The 18,036-nt window shown below is 39.3% G+C and overlaps 1 protein-coding gene across 5 annotated transcripts in view; it reads right to left on the bottom strand.

The window, feature by feature from the left end:
• TLR3 (toll like receptor 3) overlaps positions 1 to 18,036 on the bottom strand; it is a 33,465-nt gene that overhangs the window by 5,032 nt on the left and 10,397 nt on the right. Inside the window, exons 1-5 of one of the 5 annotated variants that reach the window (XM_048941155.1) lie at positions 12,919 to 13,031; positions 4,866 to 5,084; positions 3,497 to 3,729; positions 2,994 to 3,091; positions 309 to 757 (exon numbers count right to left, since the gene is read on the bottom strand). In XM_048941155.1, coding sequence (XP_048797112.1) covers positions 309 to 749 — 441 coding nt within the window. In that variant the 5' untranslated portion in view covers positions 750 to 757; positions 2,994 to 3,091; positions 3,497 to 3,729; positions 4,866 to 5,084; positions 12,919 to 13,031. The other 4 variants (XM_048941156.1, XM_048941157.1, XM_048941153.1 and 1 more) reach the window with 4 other exon arrangements.

Raw genomic sequence — 18,036 nt, 5'->3', positions numbered from 1 at the left:
TAGACTAGCAACCATCATTAGACTCATGAAACTCAGATTCCTGACCACACCATACTTCACCAGAATAAATCCTGTATGGAGAGATGCTTTGACAAGATGCAGCAGAAAAAAAGCTATGGAGAGCATTGACTCCCCAGACAACTGAGACTGCAGTGTATTTTAACACAATAAGACACTAAGCCTTTTCTTTGGAAAATCAACAAAGATCATATGCTGGGTATTTTCAAATGCAAATAGGCCTTGTACATACATGCAATAAATTCCCCATACATACTTTATTTACCAGAAAACATATTTCTAAAGCTTACCTCCAGGGTTTTGAAAGGATCATTTCTTACTTCTATGATGTTGTATCCTAGATTGAGCTCAGTCAGGTTGCTGCAGGTAGCAAACACTCCATCAGGAAGTTCATGCAATTGATTGTGTTCTAGCTTTAAAATTTGCAACAGGGGCATATTTTTGCACAATTCTGGTTGCAGTTTAGAGATGATGTTGTATCCCACATTTAAGTAAATCAGATTGCTGTACTGGGTCAGATTCTCAGGAGCAAGCATTTTTAGCTGATTATGGGAAATGTCCAAACCTGTTATGTTGTTTGGAAGATCAGAAGGAATTTGTGTCAGCTTTAGGTGACTACAATCTGCCATTGTATTTCTAATCTGACATTGCTTTCCAATTGATGCACACAGTAAGCAAACAGACACCAGTTTGAAAGATAAGCTGTTCCAGCAAAGAATAGAACATCCCATAGTTTTATCTGCAGAGGCAAAATGAACACACATTAACAAATCAGAATCATTTTGACACAACTCATACTTTAAACTGAAGGCTTAAGCAAGACAGGCACAAAAAAATCATGCAGTTTGAGCAAACATCATTTTTTCACCCATGAGGTATTATTCATTTTGATGGAAAAGGTGTGTGTAATAACCACTCTTCACTGAAAATAATTATGTTTAAAGAGCTACTAACCATTTATCTATAACTAACACAAATTTCCAACAATTCTTCCTTTTCTAATTAATTTTGCATTGCTTTACTATGCATATAAATAATAATAAATGACAAATAAACATACAAATAGTACACAGCCCCCTCTGTGTTAATTACCAATGCCCTGAACTTTAATTGTGCTTAAAATATTTGAAGATGCATGCAGTAAGAATGCGCAACCTCTTCTTTATTTTACAATTCTTGCCTGTTCTTGTTTCACAAGCCAGCCACACAAAATTCAAACCATCTTTCCACCTTACTTAGGCTTTTGCTTGTCTAACTTCAGTTGCAGATGAAATAAAAGAAGGAATGCTAGACTATAGAAAGGCATATGAGCAGACAAAATGAATCTATACCAACCTTATAACTCACTTAGCTAGTCAGGAAAGTGAGAACCAAGATGTAGAGAAAATGCTCTTCATAGATTCAAGGCATTTATTCAAATGCTTTCACAAAAACATACTCTTTTTCATGGAATCACATTTTTTTTTTTCCCCAGGAAATTTTGAGAATTAACATATTCCTCAATATCTCAAGTACTTTCATTACAATATCAAAATCTGCTCACGAGTGCACTTCAATGGTACTGCCTGTTTAGGCACTACATTACATTTCTGATGAATTACAGACTTCTTCATATTTTATGCAGTTTCAATTTAACCCTAATTCAATTTCAGTTTAAGACCTAAATTCATCTATCTATTTTGTAATACAGCTTTACTGGAAGTGAAAATTAATTCCACACAAATTCTGATCTGAACAGAGCTGTAAGAACTCAGAATGGTGTGACTATCCTGCTCAGAGTTTGTCCAATTAAACAGCATTTCTGCTGATCAAGTGACTTCTGTATCATTTTCACCTGAATTATCTCCAACAATGGAAGAAGAAATAATTCAGGTGTGTTTCCCAGCATGTTTTTCCTTGCTTTCACAGATAGAGGTAAGCTTAGGTTCTGCTGCATTTTTTCTTGAAAGTAAAAAATACTTCTATTATTCCCTCTAAAGTGATGTGTCTTTACAGTCCTCATATATACATATTCCTGTGGCCTTCTGCCATCAGATTGGAGAACCTGCCCGCCATCCTCAGTTCAAGTCTCAGTATCATGGGCTCCCAAGAGAAAAATTGTGCCTGCTACAAGGCAGATTACAAAAGAGGATTTTAACCTCATTAGGCCTTGGGGAATCCACAACAGCCTCTCCAAAGACAAACTCTGAGGATGAGCCCTTGGTTCTGCAGGTCACATTTATCTATTCTTGAAAGTTGCCACTCATTTACACAATCTAGTCTCGAGCTCAAACTCCATGGCAAATTGCAAACAGTGAAATGAAATTAAGCCAGCACATTCGTACAGAAAAGCCTTTCTGAAGTGATAAAGAAAAAGCTTTCTGAACTGATGTTTTAAAGAGAAGAGTTTTCAGCACATAACAAAACACTCCAATGAACTGTTTCTGCAACCTGCAGTGCAACGAGGCTTCAGCAAGTCAGGCTGAGTAGCATTCAGCCTCACAGGGGACCTGCCTGTTCAGGGGGATCATGTTAGGACTGCTCCAGCATTACAACGGCCAGAGGGGGACCTTGTGAGTGCTTTCTTGGGATCAACCTGACTCCATAGCGAAAGACCTTAGTAAAATCAAGTGGGAACAAGGAGATAAGGGAAAGAAGGACTGAAAGCATTACAAAGCTGTGTTCAAAGGACTGCAAAATACTGTTTAAAATAAGTCTTAATAAAAGTTAATTTTCTTACTAGGCACTGCATATGGACCTGCCCTGCTTCTTGCAGTTCAGACTGGTTCACTGCTCACCTGTGAGCAAACAGAAGAGGGGAGGTGACAGCAAACAACCCAACCTGGCAGTTTTGCAGGCAGGTACTGAACACAGTGGCCCATCCATCCATCTGAGGAAGATGAGATTGCTCCCTAATTGTTTTCATTTCATCTCTAAGTAGGAAAGAAGAAGAAATGCACTCACTATGCAAACCCCGACACTGCTCTTTGCCTTACCTCCAACAAGGCCAACAGGGCTGCCTTCTTGTGCTTGGCTATTTTCATTGAAGAAAGTCTGGAGACAGCTTGAACTGTTTTATGCTTTCATTGGGAACCTGGAGAAGTAAATATTATCAGATTTAAAAGGCAAGGTTACAGAATAACTTTTAAGGGAAAACAGACAGAACAGGATTTCTCAGTGATACCAGCAAGGATCTTTAAAAATGCAGAACTGCAGCAGGGAGCCTTCAGCATCTCACAGAGAGGGACATTCCTGCTCCTTCACTACTGCTTGTTTTACAGCAGAACTCCCTCAGCCAGCTGGGACCCCACCGCTAGGCACAAGCACCGAGGCAAGTTCTCATGAAGCAAAAAGCGATGGCACCGACTTTGCTAACTTGCTTTTTACAAATTAAGAGAAAGCCACAAGCCAAGAAATCGCCAAACTCCGGAGCAGAACTTCAGCTTCGCCGTCTGACACCCTCGTTATTACCGATAAGGGAAGAAAGACACGCACTTACCTCGGTGGGCTTCACCTCCTCCAGCGTGGAGCCGCCGGCGCTCGAGCACGAAAACCGCGAGGTGAGGCCGCCCGGGGCCGGAAGGAGAAGCGAAAGTGAAAGCGGGGACAGGCGGGGCGCGGCTGCTGGCAGCAGGGTATGCAACATCAGGAGACTGCATTACGGCCCGGGCTGATACCCAAGGCTCTAGAAAGATGTGGGCCAATATCCCAAAAGCAGATGGGATGTTGCTGCTGTGGAGATATTTCTCTTATTGTGAAAACAGTTCTCAGTAAGGATCCTTTGTAACCACATAAGTATCACTTCTTCAAAAGGAAATTTATGTGATGGTACAGTATATTAATTTTAATAAGTAAACAATGAGACCTTTTCTCAATTGTTTTTTAAGTTGTTTTTTAAAGTCCCAATAAATGTTCAGATATGCTTTTAACAGCATTTGTAAGTTCACATTTTCCAGTGACGTAGCTACCACTTCTCTGGCGAGGATTTACTCAGTGTGTTCCTAGGGCCCTGACAGCAGGCGCTGCTGCTTGATGTACCAGCACTGCTGCACCAGCGTGTCACAAATACTGAGGCCTCTCCCTCAGGAACCCTCTGCAGGGCTCACCCAGCCAGGTGCTCAGCATATAGCCATAGCACTGAGTTCAGTTCATTTTCAGCCTGACAGAAGTTAGTCCTAATTCTGTGTTAAGATTCCAAAATGGAAAGCAGAACCATACTCATTTACAGCAGAAAGGCCTGTTTTATTCCCATTTCACAACTGTAGGAAGAGCAAATTTGTTCCATGCTCCACCATATCCTTCAGCACTGGTAAGCTGACCCTCGGTGCAGTCACACTAAAATACTCTGAGGAGAATTTTCCCGTGTTCTACTACTCTGCTGTTCTGTAACCTCTGGAAAAGACTGCATTGAGGGTAATGAAGCACAATAATTAACAGCTTACAGAGAGTATTATTCCAACAGAGCAGTATTATCAAATATTCTGCATCTTTTCTATCTCTGGACCATACCCTTTGTCAACACAAAACCTTTATTTCACGTTTTTACTGATTCCTGATCAATACTCTTTTCCTTTTTTTTCATGATTGACAAGAACTAGCAGATACTAATGTGCAAGGCAAACTCAAGAGTGAACACAATTGTGCAAATTCAGCAAGCACAGGGTTTCTGAGGCAGAGGACACACCTATGCTTATTTAAGTGGCTTGTAAACACATAAAGTTCTCAAGCTTCCATAACTTCAGTGTAAATAAATGATACTTAGGTTTTCAAGAGCTGGTAAGGACATGACAAATTCGTAACAGCATAAAGTCAAGCACACTGCTTGCCCAGAAAATACAGAGAAAAAGCAGGGCAAAATTAAGCAATACCTTCATGCAGTGTTTGAAGATAACAGCTCAAGTCAATCAGTTCTGAGTGATGACATAAGGCAGCCAGGCACTATCTTGAAGAGGTGGCCATTTCACACATACCTAGCAGCAGAGAGGAACCAGATCTGGTTTAGGCTTCCCTGGGCTCTAAGCACTGAAGTGTGGGGATGTATGTGCTCAAGGAGCACTCCCAGAACAAACATGCCACCACAGCTTAGCCTAGAACAAAGCAAAAAGAATTCTGCTGATCTTAATCTGACTTTCAAATACATACAAGTGCTAACACAGTAGCACATGATTATAGTTGTGACTTCAGCATTTTCATAACCTGCAGATGAGACGCGGGCATCAAGGGGAAGAGCCAAGATAACAAAACATACACAGTCACTACGTCTGCCTATTAGCTTCATGGTAAGAGCGCTATATACTGTAGTAGAGCTTAGACAGAATTTGTAGTTCTACTTGGACAAAAAAAGCAGGAAACCAGAGACTTGTATAGTTAAGATCTTAGGCGAGGCTTGAGAAGTGACATTCTGCAATACAAATCAATTTTCTACCACTAGGGATAGACGAATAGATGTTTTTCTGGCATTGTTATAAGACAAATTCAGCTTTGTTCACTTGAGCTGCTGAGGAATCTAACAGGTCATGTGCTTTAGGTTCTGGTAAGGCTACTCATTTATCACTGCTTATTTAGCAGTGGAAGGCTGTAATATCTGATTTACTGCATTAAAATTTTATTGCTACAGAAGGGCAATAGAGCAGATCTGAGGCCTAAGATGCAGATCCCTGAAAAAGGAGACTATATACCCTAACTCCTGGGTGCTATTTGAAGACAGGAGAATATTTTGATGCATTTCTTTTTCCCAGCTGAAGACATTACCTGGGTGGGTGGCTGAGAATTCTGCCATTGTTTGGGACTTAAGCAACCCAGTAGCCAGCAGTAAGCAGTAGATATGACTGAACTACTTATCACCTCTAAATTCAAGTTACAATGGACATGGAAATTCTGCAGCATCTGCTAACCAGCTCTGGCAGTGGTTTATTCCTTCCTGATGCATTGCAATGACTGAAGATCAACTGCAACTGCAGAGTAAATCACATTTACCACAGGACAAACTGCACTTCACTTCCTACCCAGGGAATCCTAATTCCAGAGAAGCCTGGGGCACTTTAAGATTAACATTTTAGTCTAGGTTACAAAAAGTAAAAAGGCATCAATTCAGTATTTCCACTTTCGAAGAAGTGTTGGTGTTTCATATATGTACAACTTCATTTCTTTTTTTCAAATATATTTTGAAATGAAACATTTTAGCTTTTTATATACCAAAGTATTCAAAGGACTGGATTTTTAACCTCTCATGCATTCTCATGTTGTAGAAAAAAAAAATGGCAATTTCTGTCTCTAAAAATATTCCACTGAAGTTGACAACATTCCTAAAATCTCATTCTTATCCAACTTTACCATGCATGCACAGTCAATAATTTTCATTTGCAATAGTTTCTATTTCCCAGGATCTCCTTACAGCATTTAACTGTCTGGTTTCAGAATCCCTTCCTTTTTTGCTGTTCCTCCTTTATCTGCAGGTGTTCACAGTGTATTTGTAGCAAAAATAAATTGTATTCCAATTCTGATCAGATGCTACTGTCCCCACACCAATTGGTTTCACTGACCACAGCAAACCTTAAAGTGTAAGAAAGTACAAGTTTTTGCTTTACACTTCGTGGAAAGCAAACATTAGCATAAATCTATCACTCTTAGAAATATTTTCCTACTAAAGATTATGCTTTTAAAGGCAACATGACTGCTGGCTTTTAAACTTAGGAACCACATCTGAAGTTGATCTGTCCTTTCAATAATTTCTGTATTCAAAGATACCTAAAACTTTTTGCACTGCACCTTCTCCTCAATATTCAGTGTCCTGAAAATCTTAGAAGCCCAGATTTGCTTAGAGCTCAAAGAAGTAAGATGTGAAAGAGAGGAACAAAAAAAGGACTGAAGTCCTTTGACATGGTCCCCCACTACATCCTTATCTCCAAATTGGAGGGATGTGGATTTGATGGGTGAACCACTCGATGGATAAGGAAATGGTTGAAAGGACACGGACAGAAAGTGGTTATTAAAGGTTCTATGTCCAAGTGGAGGCCAGTAATGAGTGGCATCCCCCAAGAGTCTGTCTTAGGACTGGTGCTCTTTAACATCTTTGTCAATGACATCGATGATGGAATTGAGTGCACCATCAGGAAGTTTGCTAATGACACCAAGCTGAGTGGTGCAGCTGACACAGTGAAAGGAAAGGATGCCATTCAGAGGGACCTCAACAGACTTGAAAGGTAGGCTCGGGTGAATCTAATGAGGTTCAACACAGCAAAGTGCAAGGCTTTGTACTTGGGCCGGAGGAATCCCAGGCATCCATACAGACCGGAAGGAGTGGTCTTTAAGAGCAGACCTGCAGAGAAGCACCTGGTGCATGAAACACTGAACATGAGCCAGCAGTGTGCTCTTGCAGCTTGGAAAGCAGATGGTATCCTGGGCTCCATCAGAAGAGGAGTGGCCAGCAGGGACAGGGAGGTGATTGTCCCCCTCTACTCTGCTCTTGTGCAGTTCCACCTGGAGTACTGTGTCTAGGTCTCAGGCCCCCAGTACAAGACAGACAGCAAGCTGTTGGAGAGGGTCCAGGTGAGAGCCACAAAGATGATCAGAGGGTTGGAGCACCTCCCCTACAAAGACATGCTGAGGGAGCTGGGCTTGCTCAGCCTGGAGAAAAGGCTGCAAGGTGACCTCACTGTAGCCTATCAGTACCTAAAGGGAGCCTACAAACAGGAGGGGAATCAACTCCTTGAAAGGGTAGATAACAGCAGGACAAGGGGAAATGGTTTTAAGTTGAAGGAGGGAAGATTTAGGTTGGAAATCAGGGGGAAATTCTTTGTGGTGAGGTGCTGGTGCTTCAGGCTGCCTGAAGAGGTTGTGGATGCCCTGTCCCTGGAGGCGTTCAAGGCCAGTTTGGATGGGGCCCTGGGCAGCCTGGTCTAGTACTAAATGTGGAGGTTAGTGGCCCTGCTTATGGAGGGGGGGGAGTTGGGGATTCATGATCCTTGTGGTCCCTTCCAACCTGGGCCATTCTGCCATTCTGAAAATGAAGACAAACACACACGTTCCACCCTTCTTCTCCTCACAATTAAGAAACATGTGGCTGTGCTGACAGTCTACTTCAACTGCAAAACAACTTCTTTAAAATGACCACAGGAACATCTGATGCCCACACCAATTCAGTGTTGCTTCTGTCATTAAATTATAGTACAAGTAGAAAAAATATCCTTCAGGTTCTCTTTTTGTCTCCAAAATAAATGCATTTTCAACTGTATCAAATCTCAGTGTAATGAAAGGATATGCCAGCAATCACCAGGTATTTCATATCAACCATGCACTCAATGTGATGTATTTCACTTACAAGGTGCCAGACACATCAAAAGTTTGCTTTTAAACGCAGTGAATGTTTTTTTGCTAGTCTTCCAGAAATATTATGTAACTCCAGTGATCAAAAAAATGATCCTAATTCTATATATTCTGCCTACAGTTGAAGAAGTGATGGCAATACTCCATTTTATTGTGAAGGATTCAACACTGGTTGTATGTTGCTCCCAAAAGAAATTTAACTTGTTTAAGGCTACCTAAAATTGTATCATGTTGTATTTGGTAATTAGTTTTTAGTTTGCTTAAGAAACTTCAAGAGGTGTTGTACAGGAGCAACTAATTGGCCAAAACTTTTGAGAAAAAATTACCAAATTGTTTGAACATGTCCATTTTGTTTTAATACACTTGGAGTAGTTTATTTTTGTAATGGTAAAGATGTCCCCACACAAATTACATATAACAAATATAACACAGAAATGAAGATGAACATTAGCGAAGGATGAACTGGCATTGTTGAACTGAAATTTCTGCTCTACAAGTGTTATTTACATCTCAGTTCTTCATTCTGAACTAGAATTATGGCCATTTGACTCCAACTAACCACCTTCCAGGCTTTTCTCCAACAGTGCCATTGCATAGCCTGCACTCTTTAGAAGTGGCTGAAAGGGAGCAAAAACCACATTTATGGGGAAGAAAAGTAAGGAAGATCAATCATAATCACTATTAAAACTACCAGACTTTATACTCATTAGGTTCAAATCTGAGGACTGAATATCAGTATCAGCACATTTTTATTAAATTCATATGCAGCACTTAAAATCTATTGCTATTTATAAATTAAGATTGTGAAATCTTTTATCCATAAATACGGAACAATATCTTTCAATTCCTTCTAGACAGAACAAAGGCACAAAAAAAGGGAAGTTTATCTGGTTATAACTAGCTAAATAAACCCCACACATTTAACAATTGATGCACAGTTAAAATTCATTTAAATTGCAAGGCAATTCTTACATAAGTATTGGAAATATGACCATTTCAGACAGGAGGATGGAATCCAGCAAAAAAGAACGGGATCTGACTCAAAAGATTTGGAGGATTTTTTTCCTACTTCAGTAGGTGCTTTGAGCATATAAAAATACATTTGGAAACATTTGTTTGCAAATACAAACGGACAGTTGCGCACAAATTATATACTCGCATGCTTGCTAATCACTATGCTGCTCTCCATTAACCATGCTGAGAGGGGATTTGATTACCTTATGCCCTGGTCACTTGGCTGTAATTTTGACTCGGAGGGGAATTTAAAGGAAAAACAATATGACATTCAGACTGATCTGCTGAAGTATCAGCTGGTACTTGAGAAGGATATAAATTCACAGAGAAGACAAAGTGAAATCCTCTCCTTCCCCCCCCCCCCCCCCCCCCCCCCCCCCCCCCCCCCCCCCCCCCCATCTATGCAAAGAATGAAAAATGAGGTATGGGAAGTTACACACTTAATGAATGGATTCCTAGCTGTGGTAATTGGGCTTTTCTCAAGGCAGACAAACCTAGGAGGTGTAAGAACTGTGAGCAGACAGAGGAATCCTGACTCAGAAAGCTATCTTGCCCCACAGCAGCTGAGCAAGTCCATCAAAAGGAAGGATTCACTGACAGGAGCACAGAAAAGATGCAAACGACCATGAGGGACATCACAAGGATTTAATCTTGTCCAAAGAGCTACTAATATCTGTTTGAAAATGTGTATTGTGTCACTGCCTGCTGTTCACTATTAATTTGAGATGTTACTGAGAACTAAAGAGAGTTTTGAGAAGCACAGTATTATTACAAGTACTGACGTTATTCCACAAGAAAAGACTGTTTCTAACAGACTCACATTTTAGTAGATTATTTTGAAATGGCAATATCGAAGTGTTGGGCTATCTGTCTTTTATTCAGCAGTCCATCAGATTTCTCAGTTTTTCGTACATGCACAAGGGTACCACTAGATGTCAGCATTAACTTTCTTCAAAATAGAAACAAGCCATTTGATTTCTATTCATGGGTAGGAACACATCCTCAGGGTAGACCGTAACATCCAAAGCTCCTTAAGAAAAACGTTTCTAGCCTTAAGGCTGAACTTGAAACTGCTTGAGCATTAAGGCTATCTACACTGCAAAGTATATTACAGCCCAAGTGACTGTAGTACATTCGGTGAAATTTAAGAAATTCCGTATTCATATTCCTAATAACTGAATGCATAACATATGTAAAATGAATCATTTTATTCAGCTGTAACTAGAGAAGTCAGTTCTGGAGCCTTGAAAATTCTGAGCTGTTTAGTGCCAGCAATAGGCCTGCTGTTGCTGAGTTTACCAGATTTTATCTAAATAACATAAGGCGTAACATATGGACCTAACTGCATTTCAACAGCTTCACAAGAGTAATTCCTTAAAATTCAAACTTAATTCACTATGAAAGTAGCGAGATGCCTGACAAACATCCCTTTCTACTCTTAACATGCAAGTCTTAATCTCCCACAGGCCTGTCTACTAACTATTTATGATAACAGTTTTCCAGGAGACAACTCATTAAAATGATGCAAAAATGAATCTGTAAGCTCTTAAGGCTTTTTTTTTTTTCATCTGACAAAGTAAGCATTTCTCTCCTCCTGATTCAGTTCTGTCTGTATCTTCATACATTGCTTACTAACATGAAGATAAATGCCTGTCACCTCTTCATCCTTTCTGAAGTGTTTTGCTCATTGATACAGAAGCAGGCAGAACTAGAAAGCAAACGGAAAAGCCCTAGGTGTTGGAAGACTATTTGAATCTAGACTTCTACATTGATTCTTAAAGTTTGTTCAGAACATTTAATTGGGAAATTTTGACTGAAATGTTGTAATTTGTTTTGAAATAAAATTAGAACACTTTCAGACTTAGACTTAAGACAGATTTCTGTACTTAAAGACAAGGACTGTGGAAGCAATGAAAAATCTGAGATTAATACTTATGTCCCAAACAGTGTAGTAGGAGAGATTTGTGTTTAATTGTTGGAGATAAAAGCAAGTTTTTCATGGCAAACAGTATGCAAGTCAGAAAGTATTCAATCATTTGATGTTCCCATATATTTTAAGCCTGAGAAGGCCATTTTACAAAACTTTTTTTCTTTATTGTTGCTAAAACTTGTTTTTCATTTTTATAGAGGACTAGAGTATCTGCAGATGATACACTGCATTATTTTTAGCTGTATTTGTGCATCCAATCAGGCATTGACAGTTCCACAATCTCATTATGGTTACAGTTCTTCCTATGATGTTTTTTCCACCTGTATTAAAAAGGAACTGACAAGGAAATCTGTAGCCTTAACGGCTTCATAGAATCGCAGAGTCATAGAATGGCTAGGGTTGAAAAGGACCATAAATAAATATATATATATAATAAATAATATATATAAATAAATAAATATATAAAAAAGAATAGAGGTTTCAAACCTCTTTTGTCTATTAAGTCACCTGGGTGATTTATGCCAGTATAAATAATTACCAAAAAAAGCAAGAGTATTTTATGGAATGTAGAGATTCAACATTAAATATGTTTAAAAAAATTAGATTTTTTTCAGTAGATATTTTTTACTGTAAGTTCACAAAAACTGCTCCAGAGCAGCATGGATCAGCACATTTCACAAGTAACATCAACTGTAAGTGTTACATAAACATTATTTGGATTCCTAGAAAACCTGAGATTTTTTTAAATTGACCTTATATCAGAAGTAAAACTTGGAGATAAAATGCTATTGTTAGGATGTTAATCCAATGAATTTATCAAGCAGATAAGCAAGTAAGCAATGGATCAGAGATGCCACAAACACAAGCTTTTTTTTTTTTTTGTATGTCTTATTTTTTATGTTTTTAAATTCTCTCATGCCTCCTGTTATAAAGAAACAGCAGTTTCTCCCCATCGGAAGCAATGCTCCTTGCAGTGCTGACAAGGTCGGTGAGGTCCATATGAAATTAATTATTTGCTGAGTTAAGTGCTGGTCACAAACTTTGCAGCTGCTTGGATGGGCAGTTTTAATTCACAGCATATTTTCTAAAGTTGCCAACTTAGAGAAATCAACTGAAAAGCTCCAGCCCCAATTCTACTGTATCTTCTACAGAAGTGAGACTATTACCCAGCTTTATCACTGTATATCAATATGATTATGCTTACTTATATCCCATGAACTAAAATACATAAAGTGGGCACTACTTCCTAATTACAGCCACATTTCATTCTGGTCATGTAACATGAGATGAAGAAACATGAGGTATCTGAGCTCCTAAACAGTTCAAGGAAATGATTGAAGGAATCACTAGTGCTGCTGCACAGAAAGATCTCCTTAATTGTTTGGACACAAAATATATCATGGCTCTTTAAAAATGCTTACAGCAGTCATTATAACATCATTCTCTGCCAGATATCCTGTCCTTTTCACAGAAGTATTATGTAAACAGCTTTAAAATTTGAAAAAGGGGAAAAAGGAGGTTAAAGGATATAAAAAAAACTAATTTGTTCTCTTAAGAAAATAAAACACTGTGTGCACAAATACATTCCTGTACAGTGCCTGGAAACACATCAAGGAAGAGTTCTCTAATAAAGTGATCATATTATTCATTACCATTTAAAAACTATTCCAGCATACCGATCCGTGGTATGTTCTCAGCCTGCTTTGCAGCAGTTCAGAAAAAGGTCCAAGGTTCATAGAGGAGGGCTTGTAAGCGGCTCACAAACAATGTGCTTGAAATTCCTTTCTTTTGTAGCAGGAGTGCAAAACTACAGTTGAATAATTAAGCTATTGAACTAGGATTTATGCCGAAAAGACTAATTTGTAAGCTGTGCCCAAAGTGTCTGGTTTTGAAGTGATTTGCATATTTCTTCCTCTGGTATTCTAGGAATGCTATGGGAAACTTGCTACCCCAGGTCTCAGCAATAGGTTTCTCATGCATACCTTTCCAAACTTGTCTTTGAAAACATGAAAGCAAAGAGTGTGACAAGCAGCTTTAGATTCACATAGCTTATGAATACAGGTATTCATGGAACAGGAAGTTAACTTGAAATCTCTTACAATGTACAATAAGATGCTATTTATCTAGGTTACGTTAAAATTAATCCTAATGATTTATGCAGAAGTATAGGGGTTCTAATAAACATAAGCAACAAAATCCAGGCACAGAGATGTTTATTTGCCAAGATAAAAAGCAAACTTCGAATTCGTCAAATAAGAAGCAGTAGTGATGATAGTGAGCAGAATGCAGGGCAACCCAGGGCATTTTCCCTGCATGCATACATTTAGTACTCAAGTACATGCCCTGCTCTTCTAACCAGAAAGAATGTGATGTTTTGCCATTCCTAATATATCCCTTTATTGCATAATAAATTCATTAACCATTGGAAGTCATTAAGCTATCAGCTTACATCACTCATCCATGTGAAATCACTTTTAAATACTAATTTAAGGAATGCACATATATTATGGCAGAGTGTTCATTTGGATCAAGTCAAATGATATTCAGTGAGGAGGCTAATGCAAATGCAGTAGCTATTTAGAGTCAGTACCAAAAAAAAAAAAAAGCAAACAAGTACTAGAGAAGACTGGATTGTATATAACAATTACCAATTTTTTAGAACAGTGTGTGCATCCAGATACAACTTACACCAGAGCCTGACATTATATGAGGGTATTTTTTGGCTTTTGACAGAACTTACTTCTTGTTTCACAGCTTTGTGAACAATTATGCCTGCATCCCTCATACAGACCAAAGAAGAATCCTTTGAAAGAAGAGTAGAAGGCATACTCCTTCACTAATGGGCAACTGAGCACGGCTAGGGAAAGCAAAATTCAGGACACTGCAGAGTGTATAGCCACATTAAAGAGTCTACATAGGTACTCTGTGCTGCCTCATCACACTGGCCTGCCAAACACCAGGAGCAGTGACCCCCTGGAGTACCTGCTAGGGTAGTGCAAAATACAGTCATCTTCAACAAGCTCCTGATACTTGCTGAAGAGAAACCTCCATGATCACCACTACCCACAGTCAACACTTCATGCTAACAAAATTCTACAGCACTAGGCTGTCAAGAAGGATGAAACTACACCTCCTAAACTTCAAAACACAGAATATTTAAATTAGCCTTCTTTGGAAAATAATCACAGTAAGTCCTATGCTGCAAATGATATCATAACTAAGGTAGCTCATTAGCTTGTTAGAAATCTGAAAATTTTACCTCTGCATCTTAAAAATTGCTTGAACTTTTCATTTTTCTTTGCACAGTGTTTTTTACTTTATAATTGTCTTGAGCAGATGCTTTTAAAGAAATTATGACCACGTCTGCCTGCAAGTGAGAGCTACATAACAGAACCAACTTCAAAGCTATCTACACAGTTCTTTGGTGTTTTGGACAGCAGTACATGGCACTGCACTGTCTTTTATTGGTAAGCACAGTTATATAATATACCTAGTTAATAATATAAATACTTACTAATTACTTGATCAAGTTTGCCACATTTTTCAATAGGTTATGCATTGAGAGGGGCTACTCTTTTCACAAGGCCCAAATTCATCTAATGCTTTAACAGCCATACAAACATGGTCTTCTCCATCTACTCAAAATTGTTGTGTAAGTTCATTGCAAACACATTTGTATGAAATTTGACTTGTTTTAACTAGCTAACTTTTGAACTCTTAGCTCATTTTGATATTACAGATGCTCTCACAATGACATATAGCCAACAACACTTTCATTTACAACTAGAAAGCAACATTTCATTTTCTGACTACAACCAGATGAAGTATTATCCTGTGAAAAGCACTAATAAAGGAGAGGAAAATAAACTATGCAGATGCATGTACGCAAGAATTTTTGGCAGGACCAAGTACAATTATGGAAAGAGAAGTTGGGAAAAGAGCAACACAGCAGCTTGTAATTCCTTGCAGAGGCAATAGCCTAACCTCATGACCAGCAGCTGCATTAAGAACAAGCAACTAAGGAAAGGAGTCCAAATACAACATTCCACCAGCAGCTTAGAAAGAAAACACGATTATACAGAAGTTTGAGGAACATTTTAACCAATATAAGAGTACATATTTTCATGACAAGCAAATTCTATTCTCTGTAGCCAGTCATAACAGGAAGGAGTTCTTATGGCATATTCAACCAGTACCTTCCTAGTAGTCCAAGGCTTTGTCTGTTTGGAAGCAGACAGCCTGTAGATGTCCTTTTTTGGATATCTAAAATTCATTTCTGTTGCAAAAGGACTTTTGTTTTCTTAGGCATTTTAAGCCTTGTGATTAGTTTAACATGACCCTTGTATAAGCCAAAAGTCCATCATGTGGGTTTGAAAGAAGTAGTCAAAAATCATTTCTTTAACCCCATTGCTTGAATTGATTTCAAGGCAAGAATCCAGGAGTATATACTAACAATTCCATCTTCTTACAGCACTATACAAATGAGGATTCAGAAAATAAAGTCTGTGCAAGGCTTCTGGTACAAAAAATACCAGCCCTCCTATGAACATATTTTTAGGTGTTGATAGGTAAAGACAGGACAAAAGTCCTGAGCGAATTTGCAGACATAATCACCAAGCCACTCTCAATGCTATTTAGAAAGTCATTACAATCAGGTAAAGTTCCTGGCATTTGGGGGGGGGGGAAAAAAAAAAAAAAAAAAAAAAAAAGCAACATCACTCCCATTTTTAAGAGGAAAAAAAAGATAACCCTGGGAACTACCAATTTATCTGTCTCACATCTTGCCAGGAAAGATCATGGAGCAGATTCTCTTGGAAGCTATGCTAAGGCACACAGAAGACAGAAAGGTGATATGAGAGAAACAGCATGGCCTCACCAGGAACAATCTAGTGGTCTTTTATGATAGCGTCACTGCACCAACATACAAGGGAAGAGCTGCTGATATCATCTACCTGGATTTCAGTAAGGCTTTTAACACAGTACTCCACAAAATTCTTCTCTCCAAATTGGAAAAATATGAACTTGACTGTTCAACAGACAAAGAACTGGCTGCAGGATGGAGTCCAGAGAGTGGTGGCCCATCTTGATGGAGATCAGTGACAAACAGTTCTCCTCAGGGATCTCAGTCTCAGCACTGATACTCAATATCTTCATCAGTGACATCTATACTACCTTTCTGAAAGAGAGGTCAGGCACTGGAATGGGCTGCCCAGGGAGGTGCTAGAGGCACCGACCCTGGAGGTGTTCAAGGAATGCTTGGATTTTGTATTGAGTGATATGGTTTAGTGAGAACTATTGGTGATAGGTGGGTGGATGGTTGGACTAGATGATCTTGTAGGTCTTTTCCAACCTCGGTGATTCTGTGAGAGTGGTATCAAGTGCACCTTCAGCAAGTTTGCTGGTAACACCAAGCTGTGGGGCACAGTCAACACACCAGATGGATGGGATGACATCCATAGGAACCAAGACAGGCTCAAGCAGCAGGCCCAGCGGAACATCACAAGGTTCACAAATTCAAATGCAAAATCTTCCACACAGGTTTAGGCAACTCCCATTACCATTACAAACTGGGGGATGAAAAGATTGAGTGCAGCCCTACCAAAAAAGACCCAGGGTGCTGGTAGATGACAAGTTTGACACGAGCAAGCAATGTGGCCTTGCAGTCCAGAAAACCAACTGTATCCTGGGCTGCATCAAAAGAAGCATGGGCAGCAGATCAAGGGAGGTGATCCTGCCCCTCTACTCTGTGCTGGTGAGGCCCTCACCTGGAGTATAACATCCAGATGTGGAATCCTCAGTACAGGAGAGACACAGACCTCTTGGAGCACATCCAGAGGAGAACCACAAAAATGATCCAAGGGATAGAACATCTCTCCCACAAAGACAGGCTGAAAGAGCTGGGGCTGTTCAGCCTGGAGAAAAGACTCTGACATGATCTGATAGCATCCTTACTAAAGGGGAGCTACAGGAAAGAAGGGGATAGACTCTTCAGCAGGGTCCATTGAGATAGAACAAGGGGAAATGATTTCAATCCTAAAGAGGGTGGGTTTAGGTTAGATATAAGGAAGAAGTCTTTTACAATAAAGGTGATGAGGCACTAGAACATGTTTCTAAAGATGTGGTTAATGCCTCATACCTGAAGACATTCAAGGCAAGGCTGGATCAGGCTCTGAGCAGCCTGATTGAACTATGGATCCCCTGTTCAGGGGAGGTGGACTAGATGCTTCAACTTAAGGCTGTAGATTTCAGAATTGGAACATTTTTCTGACTCCCATCTTTCCCAAAAGTCTAACCCATTTTGCCTATGAAATGTAATGCAAATTCAGAGAACAGCAGAGATTCGCAATAGAAGTACTTGAGGATAATGCTGATAAACCAAAGTAAATCTAAGACTCCAAAGAGAAGTGTTAAGTCCTGCACCTTGAGGAATAACACCATGTACTTGTACATCCAGGGGCTCATTTGGATGGAAAGCAGCACAGCAGGGAAGAACCTTGAACAGAAATAATCACAAATCATAGAATCATAATTGCTCAGGTTGGAAAAGACCTTAAAGATCATCGTGTCTAACCACAACCTAATCATTCTACCCTAACTCCCTCTGCTACCCTAACAACCTTCTGCTAAATCATGTCCCTGAGTACCACATCCAAATGGTTTTTAAACACATCCAGGGATGGTGACTCGACCACCTTCCTGGTATTCTAGTGCTCAACAAGCCTTTGGGTAAAAAAGTTTTTCTGTATAGGAAATGTTTTAAACAAAAATAC

Source organism: Lagopus muta, chromosome 4, assembly GCF_023343835.1.
Source record: "Lagopus muta isolate bLagMut1 chromosome 4, bLagMut1 primary, whole genome shotgun sequence".
NCBI classification, from domain to species: domain Eukaryota; kingdom Metazoa; phylum Chordata; class Aves; order Galliformes; family Phasianidae; genus Lagopus; species Lagopus muta.
Note: the sequence above shows the minus strand (reverse complement) of the source record. Positions and strands in the feature narration are given on the sequence as shown.